The sequence below is a fragment of the Orbicella franksi genome, chromosome 2 (assembly GCF_964199315.1).
Source record: "Orbicella franksi chromosome 2, jaOrbFran1.1, whole genome shotgun sequence".
In the NCBI taxonomy this organism is placed as follows: domain Eukaryota; kingdom Metazoa; phylum Cnidaria; class Anthozoa; order Scleractinia; family Merulinidae; genus Orbicella; species Orbicella franksi.
Window position 1 is genome coordinate 26,810,928 of NC_138146.1, and position 16,933 is coordinate 26,827,860.

Genomic DNA, 16,933 nt, shown 5'->3' on the forward strand with positions numbered 1-16,933 from the left:
TACAATCAATGAATTTTGCGATTAAATGAAAAATAATTTTTTGTTACAATCGTTGAAAGGATATAGCAGAATTCATTGCAAAACAAAATATTCGCCATTTCGAGGAGGCACTCGAGTTAAGTAAATCAAATTTACTCTTTAATGTGAAATAAAAAAGGAATAGAAAAGAAAACGCACAAGTTATTTGCCATTACGATGAGTTACACTTTACGGAAACCAACTACTTGACACTTCCGTCCATAGAGCTCTTATGTCAAGATGAACAAGGACTAACAATGGCGCTGGATATATGATTGATATTATCCTCTTCTTCCACGGATATTCTCTTTTATTACGTCTTATTCATAATCATGAATCTGAGTTTGACTTTAGTTGTAATAAGCTTAAGCGTTTTAGGGAAATTTAAGTCCCTGCCTCAAGTTCATCAAGAAACACAGAGTTAACATCTTATGATAACGCGAGAACTTAATTTCGCAAAAATGGACGAGGCAAATTTTGCCAACTTTAATTTCGGGATTTGCCATAAAAATCATGTTGAAAGGGACCAGCAAATTTCTCGCTAATTTACGAACTACTGCTCCGTGTTAACAGAAGACCAGTCTTAAAATCAACGCAACACATTTTGAGGCCATAGTTGACTATAACTTACAACATTGAACAGAACCTCAACAACTCAAAATTTGAAACAGGTTGAAATGTTTGTCAGCGACAAAGGACAGCGTCATAGACATAGGTCAGCGTTTATGATCATGTAACCTGCGTAACAGGCGTTTCCAAAAAACCTCGCGGAGGGAACGAAACTGCAAGTGAGTGAACCTTCTCGCTCATCCCCTCCCCACTTCTCCCCAATTTTTTGCTCACCCCAGGCGCGCTTTTTCGCTCGCCCGCTTGCTTGCTCGCTTGTTCGATCTCTCCGCCTGGAAAAGTAAAGGAAACGGCTGCTACGCAGGCTAGTGATCATGCCTTTTCTCCGTTAAGCGAAACAGGAAAAAAACGGGTATGAACACGGCGAATCTTTGATACAGCAAGGTATTAAAATTTTAGTCATTAATGTTCGCGGTAACCTTTTTTTTTTTCGCAGGTCGTTCGGGTAAACCACTGTCTGCGAAAATCAGGGCAAGCACTTATAAGGTATCTATTTCGAAGTTCTCTCAGTTTAAGGAAGAAACGGTGAATTAAACTAATACTAAAATGTTTAGAGTACATATTGCTAGGAACGCTTTATTGGTAATGGTATTTCAAAATTTAATTTGACTTTCCTAAGCAGGCAAAACAAATATAGGAAGTTGTAATGATATTACTTTTCACGCCATAAGAACTCTGTGCTTTTAAGGGCTAGTTGATCTAAAAGCAGATTAGTCTGTGAACAGGCTCCCGGTTGGGTTTAGTGCGAGCTAGCCGAGTGTGGTTTTTTTGTGGTCTACGATGAGCGGGGTGAGCCGAAATTAAAGCGCTCTGGTGACGAGAGAAAGCGTCCCCCCTCCCACTAGTGCTCTTCGCTCGCGGATTCCTTATTTCACGCTAAACAGCTCGCTTCGCTCGCCGAATATTTTTTCCGCCCTCGCTGGGAACCTGTTCGCAGGCTAAAAGCAGACGTGAATACAAATACAACAGCAATTGGGCTAGAAGACTGCAGGAGGAAAACCGAATTTACCTTTAAAAAGAAAAAGAGGCCACTCGCCGGTCATAACAGGAACACCCAGTGAAAATAAATTCACCTTTTAATCTATCTTCAGCCAAAACACAACGAAAACGTGACACATCGAGCACCACAGTAGGTAAGACAAGTGACATTTCCCCCACTTTCACCTAAAGTGTCCCTAAATATGAAAGCAATCAACAGTTGCATATATACACCATCTGTTAGTCAATTTATTATATCGACCAGTAACACGAAGGCCCAGTCAATTTTGCCTCAGAAATCAGACACCTTGAGCTTACACGAGTATAAAGTCCTCATCCGTCAGTATAGCTTCCGAGATCGATTTAACCGAACTTACTCACGTTCTTGCTTGGGGAAGTCGCGCTCCTTGGGGTTAAGCAAGTATTTTAATTCATCTCTTGTTTGTACATGTTTTTTCTGCTAAGAGTGCTGAATATTCCTCATCGCACCAAACACAGCAAAATCCCCGGGCAAAAACCTGACGTTCACATAGTTCCATGAACAAAAAGAAAACTGGCCGTAAATTTGTGATTCCCATACTGTCGCCTTCCGCGTTTCTAAAAAGAGAAGGCTCCTGAACTGCCGAAATTTAACTATATAGTCTCAAAAATCACTTAATTTAGGGACTTGTATCTTCACCTGGTAGCCTTACAAGGCTGATACATATTAAGTGAAGTATTTTCATTAGCTAGTTTATCACTTTTAAAAATGTTTACTGGGAATGGCTGGGGAGGGAATCATTAGCAGACATTCAAGAACAGCTCTGAGGTCCTACAGATATTATTTAATTTGTGATTCTCGTGAGTAGATTTAAAGAGTCTGAAGTGCTATGGAGTAGAAAACAAACTTCTAACGAATGTATTTAAATTGTGTGGGTTGAAAATCACCTGGATGTTAAGCTTAGTAACATGCTGGTTAAGTCAAGAGTCAAGATCTGTCAATGCAGTAATAAGGGATACCACTGAGTTTAGCTGAACGTGTAGCCGCGAGAATACGTTCTAAGATTAGTGGAAAACTATATTTATCTGACCATACAGATATCCTTTTGTAACCTTGCTGTGATCGGCAGTTTAAGAAGTAAGTAATAGAATACGGTAATAGATTACACTTTTCATACTAAGAACCAAATTTTCTTTCTTCTTTCCACATTCAGTTCTTATGCGCTAATTACCAGTAGCTAGGCTCATATTTGGTGCCATTATGTCTGTCTACTATTTTATTAAACATTTTCACTGCATAAACGATTGCCGACTTTTCCGGCTGATGTAAATAAAGCTTACACAACTTAATCTTCATAAGTTTGATAAGAAGCTAAGGGCTTCTAATTAAACTGTTTGAATACAGTAATAACAAAGTTCAACAAAACTTTAAAACAAACCCAATGTTACCTTATACAATTTATATGTTTGATTCGAGAGTATAGTTTGCTCTTGTTTCTGCTGAGCGTGCTACGTACTGAGGTATATGCACACTTCCCGCCAAATTAGTCGCGTGGTATCTTTGTATGAAACGGTTCCGGTTTTCTTTGAAGTTTTTGAAGATGCCGAAAGATCTGTTATGAACAAAGTGAATTTTTGCAGTCTTCATCAAATTTCCCGTACCACCCTTTCAATTTCTTCCTCGTGTCTAGAAATTTCCATTAAAAAAATGCAACCACTGCGCCAGTGATTTTGACGTTCTTTACTGATACAAGAAATTTACAAGAAATTTCATGGGCTGTTTTAAAACATCGTGACGTCTAGTGAGGGCGTTACGTGATCTCGCGACATCTCGTAACGTAATCTAGAAAATTTCACTAACTTCAACCTGCAATAGCGTAATGTTTAATTATAAAGCAAATTAGCTTGCGAATGCAACCTCTCATCGCTCCCGGCCGATTTGACTAAAATTAGTCTGTATTATACGTTCAATACAACTATTATCGGATTTGCAAATTCCACCAATTAAGCCATAATAGATCAAGTTTCAATTTTTTTCAGACAAAGTGTTCCCTAGGAAATGACCTGTCTTTATTAGCAGCATTATAAGCTGAAACTGTTAGCGCTCTTCTTTAAAATAAATCAAATACCAACGCAAATTGAGCGGAAATTAAGCTCAGACTATTTGCAAAGTGGTCGGCAAAAGCTTTCAGTTTTGTTTATCTTATATGTTTTGTTTCCTTCAGATTATATTGTTTTCTAGATCTTTCACACTTGGTGTACAATGTAAAGTTTCTCGACTTCAATAAGCGGCTTTCACACAGTGTGTGAATTGCGATTTAATGTGTTTCTTACACCGTAGCTCAAAGTGAAACGGATCTCCAAAGACGCTCTCCTTACATCAAAATCTATTCTACATATCTTAATGCTGAAATATTAACAGGTGCGAGGCTGATCAAAAGCATAAATGTCGAATCATTTGTCAGTCATCAGAAGACTGCCAAGCTCGCCATTTCTTCCATAAGATGGTTTAGTGCATAAAACGCCAGCACTTTAGAGTTGGGCGGTACACTGCATGGAAACTACTGAAACGGTTATGCTGATAAATAGCACATTAAAACCAGTATTAGCAGTACAATTTCCCGCAGTAATAACGCAGTGCAGTCGACAACTTGGCAACTCCAGTTACATTATTAAAAGTAATTAAACAAGCGGAGTTCACCTCGAGGAAGTCAGTATTTGTATTCTGCAGAATAATTTTAATTGTAAATTTTGAAACAGATATGCCGTTTTCGGAGGGCTGCCATGAGGAGGATATTCCTCGGTACATTTCATGGTCTACTGTTGCTATTAGCAGTGTTCTGTGCATCATAACTGTACCAGGTAATCTGCTGACGTGCATTGCGATCATTAAAGATCCTTACAAAGACCTACGAACGCCTTTCAACTATTTTGTAATCAACTTGGCTGCCGCTGATTTGATCGTTGGCTGTGTAACCGAGCCTGCCTTTATCATTTATCACACCAAGGAAGCCGTCAAAGGACAAAAGTTGCAGGTGCTCTGGATATTTCACTTGACGTATTTCATGTCACTTACGGCCTCACTTCTGAGCCTGTCAGCCTTGACAGTGGACCGCTGCCTAACGATTACGTCACCTTTTCGCCGAAGGCTCAAGCAAAGGCACGGATATCTGACCTCTGCTGTTATTTGGTGCGTGTCGTTCAGCGTTCCCTTGATTTACCTTGTGGTAGAATTTTACGTGTTCTTGTTTGTATTCGCTAATACTGCAACGCTGGTAGTTTTTGTTATTCTCGTTATTTCTCACAAACGTATTGCAAAGACAATGCAAGATCACGTGCGGCATTGGGATTCAGTACACAATAATGACATAAAACGATGAGCTCTAGCGACGGAGAGGCAAATCACCAGATCTTTCATGATGATGTTGACGCTTTTCTGCTCCGCTGTGTTCCCATCATGCATCATTACATACGTCATAGGTTTCTGTACTACGTGCTCTTGTGACGTCATTAACACTTTTCGTGATGTTTACTTTATTTTGCCAATGGTGATTTCAGCCACCAATCATTTGCTTTACTCTATGAGAATGAGGAATTTTCGCAGAGCATTTTCATTGTTATTCAAGACCTCTGTTTTGCAAGCCACTCGCTCGAGACAATCCTATTGGGTGAAGAAAATTGCAGACGAAAACGAGGAGAAAGTTGCTAAGAAAACAGCGAGGATGGAAAGCTTGCCATCGCACGCGAATTATAAAATTAAATGCCTGCGTTTTAAAATGATGGACTCGAACTGAACGAAATAGCGAGAAGCTAGCAGGTAGAAGTGGAGATAGTATCAAATGGACATATAACCAAACAATTTTGTGAACCTCAAGTGAAAGAAGTAAAAAATACTGATTTTTTTCACAAACTAGAAAACTAGGAAGATCTTTGAAAAAAAAAATGGTAAAGAAATTCGGCCATTGCACTGAGTAAACTCAGATTCAGGTCTGGTCATGTCTTCTTTCGCATTAAAGATGCATCTTGATCCAGTGAGCGCGCTACTAATTCAATATACTGTTTTACTTTAAGCTGCCGTACATAGGCCATTTTTCTGTCATCACTCAGAAGAAGATTCGACACTTAATCAAGCGCTATTGTAATGATTTAGACATCAAATTAGTTTTTTCTTCCTTTAAGATAGGTAACCTTTTTGGTGTGAAAGACCCTATCCCCGACGGGCTTCGTTCACGTGTGGTTTATAAGTTTACATGTGCGGGCTGTAATGCCTGTTATGTCGGCGAAACCTCCCGACATTTTTCCACACGCGTACGTGAGCACTTAGCCGTTGATAGGGCCTCTCACATCTTCAAACATCTTCAGAATTCTGAACGTTGTCGCTCATTGTGTTCAATAGACTGCTTTCATATTTTAGATCACGCCACTACCAGCTTTCAACTCAAGATAAAGGAGGCTATTCATATTCAAAAAGAACTACCTTCCCTCAATCAGCAATTACACCATGTAAATCTAAAATTATCCTTTTAACTTACACCTTTTCACGTTCTGTTGTTACTATTTGTCTTGATTAGCATTTTTGCCTACTTATTATTCAACTTGCTTTGTAATCATTCATTCAACTGAAGATGACAGAAGCTCTGTCGAAACATGTCTTGCAAACTTAAAAAATTGGTCGTTTTCCTTAAAATCTTTACTGTTTTGTAGATAGTTTAAAAAAGGAACGCCGGGCTTTTCACTCCCTAATTTAAAGTTGAAATAAATGGAACAAATATAAATTCATTTTGCCGGCATGTGGAAATATCACATTGCCTTTCTTTCGTTATGCTGACGATTGTAAGAAAGAATAATTTGCTTATCTTTTGCTTGACTGAAAGTATTCTCGACAGTGTGATGAGATTTGAGGCTGAAGCACAGGAAACTGGACTAAGCTGGAACAACTGGAAAGTGTTACCAATGGTTATTATAACATAGATTGTGAGCAGCGTAGTAGTGTGCGCTTGTTAACGTATTGACGGCCGCTTCTTGGCGTTTTCAAAGTGCATGTGAAGATGATTTAGATAACGTTTTGAACGACCAGTAGATTTATACTAAAACAATTAGATTATTCGCTCTCGATTTCTATGCGTGATAGTTAACTCAGGCTGCGCCCTCGTCAACTATCACGCGATAGAAATCTCGAGCTCATAATCTAATTGTTTAACGAATGCACTTGGGAAGTTTGCTAAGCACTCAAGAAGCTAGAGTCGCACTCGGCTATCGCCTCGTGCGAGCTCTTACGCTTCTTTCGCGCTTAGCAACCTCCCGCGTGCATCCATAACTCGATAGTTGCACGCTGTACGCTTAACATTTCTTAATTCAAGGGTGTAAGTTAAGTTAGTTTAATGAGATCAGTTACAATTCCAAAATGTGAGGCAAGGGTTGGGATCAAGGTAAACTACCTGTAGCTAAGGACTACAATACATAGCGTATTCTGGAGTTAGCAAAAATATTTGATTTTCATTCTCACTGGAGGGGAATCATTGTTATCTCTCTGTACAATCTGTTTGTAAATCATAACATTGCAATTTAACTATTAACCAATTTTTTTTTACGCTGAAATGTGTACAGTTAAGTGCAAAAAATATTTAACGCAAATACACTCAGAAAAACCCTGGAAATGTAATTTTCGGCAATAGAGATCAATCCGTGCATATTTGTAGGAGGTAAAACAGCGTTGATTGATCTCAACCTGAAAACATCGATCAGAGCACCTTTAGACGTTGATTAAGCCTAAAAACTGGCTTACGGGGAGAGTTTTCAGTGAAGACCTCCGTAACAAACATATGAATGTCACTTGTTAAAATATGTTAAGGTCTGTAGAAGCTATGATCGAACAGTTTAAGTTAGGGATCTCTCGGTGGATATGTTCGGAAAAGAAAACTACTTTGAATTAAACATTAATGAAAATTCTAGTCCAAGAATCTTCCCAATCAACTCAAGTCATGTGTCTACAGCGCCAAATTTTCCTCATGCCAAGGCTTCGCTGGCTAGTAGGGACGGGCGGCTCTAGGGACAGCAATGGTTTTGTACTACGTGATCTCGAGACCGAAATTATGATTATCACAATTTCTTACTTGCCTCTTAAGTTATGATAATCATAATTTCGCGGCACGCATATTGCATATCAAGAAGTCTGCGGAAGACCTTAGTTAACATGGACCTAAAGCAGATTGCACATTTTTTTTATTTCCGCACGCACAAAAAGCACTACTTACATTTTATTACATAAATTACCTACTTGCGCAAAATACCCTACTTACATCACGTTGTATTACTTACATTACGGTAGTTACACTACTCTTACAGTACAACATTTTCACAAGATTACACACTTATTTTTACATGAAGGTTATTCCACACAGATTTTTGTTTTTATGCTCAAGCAAACCTGAGTGAAACTAACCACAAGCAAACGAACCGCAGGCAAACCTGAGTGGAACTAAACGCAAGCAAACCTGAGTGGACCTAACCGCATGCAAATGCATACAGCGAAATTATGACAATCATAACTTTACAGACAAATAAGAAATTGTTATAATCATACATAAGTTTTTTCTCGAGAGCACGTAGTTTTGTACCCGAACTTTTAAGGAAGTAGTTTCCAGTTCAGGTTTTCCGCCATAGCTCTTACGAGAAAATCCTCAGTTTTAACAAAGAACAAACCCCATTAGTTCAGTAGGTATATTTTGGCCTTTATCCATGTCTTGTAATAACAGTGCTATGTGCCAAATGTCAATTACTTTACGTCATTGTTCTGATTTCAGCTGTTAAGATGAGGCCATGTCCCACTTCCTACTCTTGATTAGTTTCTTACAAAAGAAACCGACAAGAAATTTTTGGTTTTAATAAATATAATAAGTGGACCGGTAATTGAGTTTGTTACCGCTTATTAGAATACAAATCGACTTTCGCCAATAACATCTTGCACATAACAAAGGGTTCTTGGAATCACACTGTTTGTAATGTTCGACAAGCAGGACAATTTGAATGGTATTCACATCTAGTTCACAGCATCAAACCTCGATATTGAAAATCACCTGTATGTTCTCATATTTTCCACTCTTCCAAAAATTACATGTAAATATGGTATGTAAACGATAACTGACATGTCTAGGTTTGTTTAGTCGTAAACAGACAGAGTAAATATACTGATGTTATTTGCTCGAAAACTGAAACTAAAACATCTCAATTTTCCTTCGAGAAATAACTTTTCAAATTTGCTCTCTTCCGACGGAAAATTTAAATTGTTCTTAAAAAAGATTAATTGTCTTTCTACGGTGTCTCCAGTTTTTATTGTGTTTGCCAGCAATTGACGAGATGTTTTAAACCTTGTTCGGTTTTCATTTGTTACTTTGACATTGTTTTGACATTTTCCTGTGGCATAAATTGATTAAAAGCGCCCAGATTTTGTTAACCAGTTTTGCTTAATTTGTAGGAAGTTTTCGACGATTGATGATATTATTCACGTCTTTTCAAGACCTTTAGCCTGATCTCGTCACGTCGCTGGACATGAATTGAGTATCACTTAAAACGTGACGTTATCTAGGAAATAGAGTATTTTATACAGCTGAAAGTCAGAGAAGTAGACATCGTTACTGACGGAGGATACGAGCTGAGCGTGGAGGTTGAAGTCGTCGCTGACAACAATGTCGTTTGGAAGCTCTCTGTGTGAAGGTGAGAGAGTACCATTTGAGTTATCAGTGACAACCGCAACCTTGTCAGTGATCTTGTTAGTTGTGACAGTACCAGGGAACATCTTAATATGCTGGGCCATCGTTAAAGACCCTAACAAAGAACTCAGATCGTCATTCAACTACTTGGTCCTTAACCTTGCCATCGCTGATCTCATCACTGGTGTTATCACGGAGCCTTCATTTGTCGTGTTTCATGTCAGAGAAGCTTTAAGGTATGAGGTCATGAACCGCGTCGGGATCGTTCATGTTCCTTATTTCATCACTTGTACTGCATCAATGCTCAGTATAGCGACCCTGGCCACTGAAAGATATCTCACTGTTACTTCAACTTACAGAAGAACGTACTCGCGATCAAGAGTAGTTTGGACATCCGTTGGCATATGGATGTTTTCTATTGCTGCTTCGTTTATTTACTTTGCAACCGGTTTCTACACTTTTGTCTTCGTGTTTGCCAACACGACTGTGATCGCTACACTTGTCATCATAACTTTTGCCTATATTCGAATCTACCAAAGCCTGCACGCCCATATCGAGCATGGTGAAACGACACGCGACGATCGAATGATGGAGCGGAGATTAAAATACGAGAAGAAAGCCACTAGATCTTTCATTTTTGTCCTCTTCGTTTTCATTTGTTGCAATGTTTCTTCCTGTGTCATGATTTACGTCATTCTGTTCTGTGACGTATGTGCCTGTGACGTCATTCATTGGCTGCGGGATTTTCAGTTTTTAATGGCTCTTGTCAACTGTTCAGCCAATCAGTTTCTCTATGCATGGCGCATGCCCAGTTTCACCAGAGCCTTCAAAGTACTATTGACTGTCAAGGGAGCTCGGGTTGGAAGTGGTCAGTTGTCCCCGATTACGGACAGGACTCATTCTGGCGCTGAGAGTATATCAGTTCAACACAAAGTGAAAAGCAGTGTGGTGTGATTATAACTGTAGCGCTGTTTTCCCACTGTAAAACAGAGCTGCCAACAAAAGTGCAGTTACAGAAATTCCCCACTCGAAGTTATTGGAACGGAAAGGAGGCGTAATTTGAGTACACATTCCAAGCAATGAAAATCTTTCGATCTACAAGGATGGGTCACGTGATGCAAGTGGTAAACTTACTACCAGGGCTAAGAGTTCTTGGAAAGGGGGGTGGGGGGGGGGGGGGAGGGGCAATCAGGCCGGCTCAGCAAGGAAGTTTTGGTTTTGTTAGCAGTTTGTATCCAGGGACTGACGGCTGGAGGTTAATAGACGTTGGTCGCAATCCTTTAACTCGACAATCTTTTTAAATTAACTGATTTTCTCTGTCTTCACTACCTTGCGTGACGCGCTTGGTCTGAATTGAGGGATCCTGGCGATTGTGTAGTAATGTTGAAAGGACCGTATGAAATCCCATTGGTTCAGTAATCGTACAAGCCATTAACAAAATCGGACTTATCATCATCATTTATTTATTTTCCACCATAAAAAAATGTCTACAATTGAATCAATTTTCAGTGATACGCCGAAGGGAGCTACAAAAACTACTAGGCCGGAGTTGTTCAAAGGGTGGAAAACGCTATCCACTGGATAAATGGCTATCCAGCGAATAAGTGTTGACAAAACAAACCACGCTATCCGCTGGATAGTGATTTATCAGGAAGAACAACTGTATGGGTCCAGACGTCGAGTCCGACTTGTTTCATCAGATGTACGACTACAGACCAAAGTTGCTTTGGTACAGTTGAATTGGTTTCATTTTAAGTCTTTTACTCTTTTCAGATATTCTAAATTAAAGTTATTAATGAATACTTTACTTGTAATATAGAGACAGCAATTTCGCGAGGTTTACATGGTTGCACCAAGATATGAAAAGAAATGTGTTCAGTACTGGTTCCACTTAGGTGTTCTGATCAATAACTACCAAGGTGGACCATCGTTTTTAAACAAATTAATGTTGTTGCATATTGACTGCAGAAAATCTTTGGGTCATGTCACAGCAGTTCTTGTGATGTCTCCAATGAAGGGCTCTATACACTTTAAGGGAACAATAGATCAAACAACAGAAACAATGCCCCTAGCCCTAAAACAATGACAGCTGCTACAATAATGAAACAACGGCAGCTTACGAGAGCTGCTACACTTTTAAAGTCTTTAAGATGCCTAGCGTAAAGTACCAAGGGGTCACTGTTCTATTCCATAGCATTAAGCTTAAGTTTTAAAATGAATATTTCCAAATATTATAATATAGCAATATTACTTGATGGGACGCCTTCTTGTTGTGGCTAATAACGTGCTATAAATAACATGTTACTTAGTCATTGAAATAGCTTAAAGTATAAAGACAATAGCTTTAATCAGAAACTCATAAGGGGGGTGTAATGTGTCATATGGATTCTACTTTACCGATTGTTTTATTTATTTTCAATAAATTTAAGGTTCGCTCTCATTTATTTCATGCCACCAGTTTTCTGGGACAAATTACCTGAATTCAAACAAAAGTGGCAACGTTAGCATAACAAGAAAATGAGCTGATATATCTTTTCCTCTGATCATGTATTCCGAAGATAATGCATGACCAGTGTCATATTGTCGAGAGGAAAGGAAAGAGGTACTTAACGTCGTGCAAAATCCCTTACGAGTTCCTGATCTAATCTTACAACCATATTTAATACAAGAAAAGCTGTGCCTTTGATAGATGTGATAGGTTTGGGACTACCCGCGGAGACTTCTAAGTCTTATTCCAGCAGCTATTAACAGCACGTCAGAACTTCGAATACTAATCGTTTCAAGTCATGTCGCGTTTTCTGAATCATTGTAACATTACGTAATATAAAATAGAACAACAAAAGTAGTAATGGGCCTATCTATTGTACTTCAGTGACTGCCTTTTCTGTAAAGGATTTACGAATATTACTTCTAGATAATGTAAATAAATCATGAAGTACAAAAAATTAAATAAATCATGAAGTGAAAAATAAAAGTAAATGAAATATCGCGTGTTCCCACTAACACAAGAGAAGAAATTATAAAACCCCCAATTAGTACCAATTAAATAACAACTGCTGGTCGCGTGATTGATCAGCACGGGAAACTCACATTTACGTTTGTTTCGTATGAAAGCCATTAACATTTACAACAAAACTGGTTGAACACTCGAAAAAAGAAACGAGAACATAAGTTTGACGAGTAAAATAAGGTTTCAACTGAAGACACTTGCTCAATTTTTCAGAACGGGACACTAATATTTCGAGGCCTCATGCAGGCAAGTTTAATAACGTTTTTACCTGAGAAATAGCAATTTCAATTACCAAAGGACAAGCACTCAGCACTGAGCTTGCGTATGCAGAGGGCGCAAGATGATTTGTGACTTCGAGAACACTAATGCCATTCATGATCGAATACTAAATAATATCGGAATTCTTCGGAAAACTTCACGAAGATTTGCCGAATGCGGCGCTTGTTAACCTGACTCTAATATTACTCGTGTATTACTCGACGATTGTAATTTTTTAATCGCCTGTTTTGTTTTTAAGTGTCTTAATCTGTACCGTTGTTATACAATTAATGGAACCTTTTTTGTGCAGCATTTGGGTTATTATTGTTAATGTTCCGGTTTAATTCTTGAGTCGCATTTAGTACGAATCATATTGACCATTTAAACACAAAAACAGTAACAATAGTCCTGAGACATTTACACCTGCTTTATATTTTTCTCAGAGTCAATTTCAAAATAAACAAAAGAGCCGGCTTACAAACGGTGAGACTAACAAGAAACACAGAACAACATTCGACAAACTAAGGACAAAATTATGCTATCGATTGCCTTAATTTAAGACTAATACCACGCCATGGCGTGCTAGTCAACAAGTTTCCTGTGAGAGATAACAAATGTCTACTAGAAAACGATGATTAAAACGCGAGGTTTTAGGAGCCGAGGGCATTACGCTTAATGCTTTTTCCCATCGTAACAGCTGATAAAAGCGCACCAAAGATGCTCTCCTCTTTTCCAACTACGTCTGTGAATTCGTCGTCAATCTCGAATCCGTCTTCCTCTGTAAATTCAGCGCAATCCCCGGTGGAATATCTCCAATTTGATGAACATGGAAGAAGTCCTCAGTTTTCCAGCTCTTTCTCGATCCGCGCCATTTTGTCTTCATCGTCGAACTCTCCTCCCCAGGCACAATCCTTTCCTTCTTATGGTCAACTGCTGCTGACTGGAGATGTTGGTTCTTTTGATCGTTCAGTCCCATTTCCTCATCATCATTGCTGTCATCAGGGAGTATGCGCTGTTAACTGGCAAGCAGATAAAGGTATGTCCGTAAAATTGTCATAAATACACCATTAACTTTTAGCGCAACAATTGATGACTTAACGCGTATATTACACAAGACTGTTTACAACTGTCAAAGTTTGGTTTATACCTCTTACTAACCGAGTTCGAGGGCCGTAATGTAAGTTTTTTTTTTCTGCGAAGCGCGAGGGCCATAAATCGAAGGGGAAAAACGAGGATCCGTAACTTAGAATACGGACCGAGAAGATGAGGTTAGTAAGATATTTATTATATCTCTACGGGTTCGAGAACGATTTCTATTCACGCGGAACGGCTTGAAATTTCTGACGTACCTCGTGATAGTTGACGAGGGCGTAGCCCGGATAGAAATCAAGAGCGAATAATCTAATTGTTTTAGTATAAATCTACTAGCCGTTCAAAACGTTATCTTCATGCTCTTAGCAGACACCTCGAAAACGCAAAGAAGCGGCCATCATTTTGTTAACAAGCGCACACTGCTACGCTACTCACTATCAACTAAACAATTAGACCCGTAGCCCTTACGGGCCAAGGGTCTCATTCTTTTAGTATCACCCGACTAGTCGGACAGAAAAGGCAATGATAAAGTTAGTAAATGCAAGTTTAAAAAAATATTTTTTTGAGAATAAAACGAAACAAAGCGTCACGCTCACGCTCGATTGCGCCAATTTCGCTACTCGAGGACTATTACTAATAGTCCTAATTAAAATGCAGGAAATCCTCCAATTAAAATGCAGGATTTGCATTAGTCCACTAGTTAGGTGATACTAATTAACAATTAGATTATGAGCTCCAGATTTCTATGAGGTGATAATCGGCCTATTCAACTATCACCTCATAGAAATCGAGAGCGAATAATCTAATTGTTTTAGTAGAATTCTAACTGAAATTTACTTCAAATAACGGTTTTCAATTATTTTCTTGACGTACTATTAAACTTTGCGCCTGAAAAAGATCGCTCGGATTGACTTGTCATTTAAAATTGAAGTTGTCTGCTCGCGCGCATCAGTTTTTTCAATAATTTCAACTTTTTTAAAAGTCAAGAAACCGTAAATGTCCTTCCTTTAGACTTGTCGGGAATTTAATTATCCATTTGTATCGAAATTTTCCTCCAAAACTTCGGAAGAACGAAAAAACGTCATCATTTCCTAGACGACCTCCAGCCACTGCACACTAATGGCCGATAGTGTTCAATGGCTCAGCCAATCAGATTACAGCATTTGCATTAGTATACTAGTAGAATTCTACTAATAAACGATTAGATTATAAGCTTGAGATTTCTATCACGCGTAGAAATCGAGAGCGAATAATCTAATTGTTTTAGTATAAATCTACTAGTCGTTCAAATCCTTTTTTTAGACACTTCGAAAACGCTAAGAAGCTGCCGTAATTTTGTCAACAAGGGCACACTGCTACGCTGCTCACTATCTATTACGGAACAGATAGTGAGTAGCGTAGCTAATCAGAGAACGGCATTCGTGATAGAACGCTAGTAGGTAAAAAGTCTGCATACGAGCCAAGTGGCCCACCAGGCCGGAGCTTATCCCTGTTTCTGTTGCATGAAGCGACTAAGAGTATTTCTACTCCCCCCTGGATTGGATGCTAGTCCATCGCAGGGTTACCCCCAGCATTAAGTTCGCCGGTACCCATTTATACACCTGGGTGGAGAGAGGCACTGTGAGAGTAAAGTGTCTTGCCCAAGAACACAACACAATGTCCCCGGCCAGGGCTCGAATCCAGACCGCTCGATCCGGAGACGAGCGCACTAACCATGAGGCCACCGCGCCTCCCACAGAACGCTAGTAGATTTATACTAAAACAAAATAGTTTTAAACACAGTTATACTAAAGAAAAAGTTTCCGAATCCCTGAGAATTCCTTTAAGCCCTTAGTTCCAACCGACTATCGCAGACAGAATAGAAATCATGTAAATCAGCCTTATTGAGAGATTTGTTCTCCTTCTCCTTCGACCTTCATTTCTCAGTCTCTCAAAATATTCCCTTATCAGCAACTTGCTCTACACTACTGAAATTACAATTTCCTCTCATAATCACTGAGAAAAACGTTGTGGTGCAAAATTGTTGTAGATCATTTAAGAAAACAAAGTTAAAACGTAATTAAAACTGAATCAAACGATTGCTGCCACTATAGAGCCAGACATCAAACAAGATGAGAACAAGAAAAACGGGCGGAAATCTATCAAGAGGTCACGAACCATTTTCACGCCTGCGCAGCTAGAGCGATTAGAGAGCACATTCACCAGACAGCAGTACGTGGCTGGAGAGGAGCGCAGAAAATTGGCTGCTGCACTGCATCTGACAGAAAAACATGTCAAGGTCTGGTTCCAAAACAGGAGAATTCGGTTTAGAAGACATGCGCATCAACAGTCAGACAACACCACAAAGAACTGAGTACAAGTTGAGTCCTTCGAATGCTACAAAATGTCTGTTTACGGAAACAGATTGCAACTATTGAAAGATTACTCCCTATTTAATCAAAAACCCCTTAATTGTTTATAGGCATCCCTATATGGGTGTTTTGTCTGATGATCTAGATTGGAGCAAACACGTATTGTCACAAAAGCTAACTCCGTCGTTGGTTTTGTAAAAAGAAACTTATATTGCTGCTCTAAAGTCACTAAACAGGTAGCTTATACCACACTCGTATGGCCACGTTTAGAATACGTATCAGTTGTGTGGGACCCTTACAGACAGGGGCAAGTAGATAAGAGTGAGGCAGGCACAGAGAGATTTCATTACAACTAGAATTCTTGTGTTTTGAAATACAATAATCATTCTCTCTGGAACAATTGAGTGAGAGAACGGTTCATTATTCGAGAAAATTCGGTCTAGCGGAATGTGGCAGTATTGCATCGCCTATACTTGTTTATTAAGAACGTTCTACACGCCTCACACGAAACCATTCTATTACCACGTTCATACAGCCAAGGGCACACTGTGACTGATACGTATACAGTTTTTTTATCCTAAGACTAAAAGATACTGGACCTGTATTCCATTTGCACTAAGAGCTCAGAGGTTTACAATTTCTTGAGAGCGTCGGTCTGAATAGTCTTGGCTGACCATAAAGTAGGCATGATACCATTATTGTTTACGGATTATTCATTTTTAATTCTTACTACAATTTGTGACTTTTTTGTTAAGTATTAAGTCTCTTCTTGATACTGTTAAGGTGTTGAAGAGTATTAAAGTAACTGTGGAAGTCTGTATCCATTTCCCCTTAAACTGTTATTCAGCAGTAAGAATGAATCATATAAGGTACTGCAATGAAAGCAAAACATTTAAGTCCAATGCTAGATG

At 39.0% G+C, this 16,933-nt stretch overlaps 3 protein-coding genes across 3 annotated transcripts; all 3 read left to right on the forward strand.

Annotated features, from left to right (window-relative positions):
* Positions 1-1,080: 1,080 nt before the first annotated feature.
* LOC145469288 (uncharacterized) lies at positions 1,081-10,488 on the forward strand. Its single transcript, XM_081452974.1, has 2 exons — positions 1,081-1,131; positions 9,077-10,488. Exon 2 carries the CDS (start codon positions 9,288-9,290, stop codon positions 10,263-10,265), a length of 978 nt encoding a protein of 325 aa, XP_081309100.1. The 5' UTR covers positions 1,081-1,131; positions 9,077-9,287; the 3' UTR covers positions 10,266-10,488.
* Positions 4,365-4,982, forward strand: LOC145472227 (D(2) dopamine receptor-like). The gene has a single exon (XM_081454929.1). It carries the CDS (start codon positions 4,365-4,367, stop codon positions 4,980-4,982), a length of 618 nt encoding a protein of 205 aa, XP_081311055.1.
* Positions 10,489-13,206: 2,718 nt separating the features above from the next.
* LOC145469298 (homeobox protein Dlx3b-like) lies at positions 13,207-16,066 on the forward strand. The gene is made up of 2 exons (XM_081452980.1): positions 13,207-13,615; positions 15,765-16,066. Exons 1-2 carry the CDS (start codon positions 13,255-13,257, stop codon positions 16,022-16,024), a joined length of 621 nt encoding a protein of 206 aa, XP_081309106.1. The 5' UTR covers positions 13,207-13,254; the 3' UTR covers positions 16,025-16,066.
* Positions 16,067-16,933: the final 867 nt, after the last annotated feature.

Coding starts and splice junctions, on each gene's coding strand:
- LOC145472227 (XM_081454929.1), top strand. CDS start 4,365: ATGCCGTTTTCGGAGGGCTGCCATGAGGAGGATATTCCTCGGTACATT.
- LOC145469288 (XM_081452974.1), top strand. CDS start 9,288: ATGTCGTTTGGAAGCTCTCTGTGTGAAGGTGAGAGAGTACCATTTGAG.
- LOC145469298 (XM_081452980.1), top strand. CDS start 13,255: ATGCTTTTTCCCATCGTAACAGCTGATAAAAGCGCACCAAAGATGCTC. Junction 13,616..15,764: donor TAACTGGCAAGCAGATAAAG/GTATGTCCGTAA, acceptor CTGCCACTATAG/AGCCAGACATCAAACAAGAT.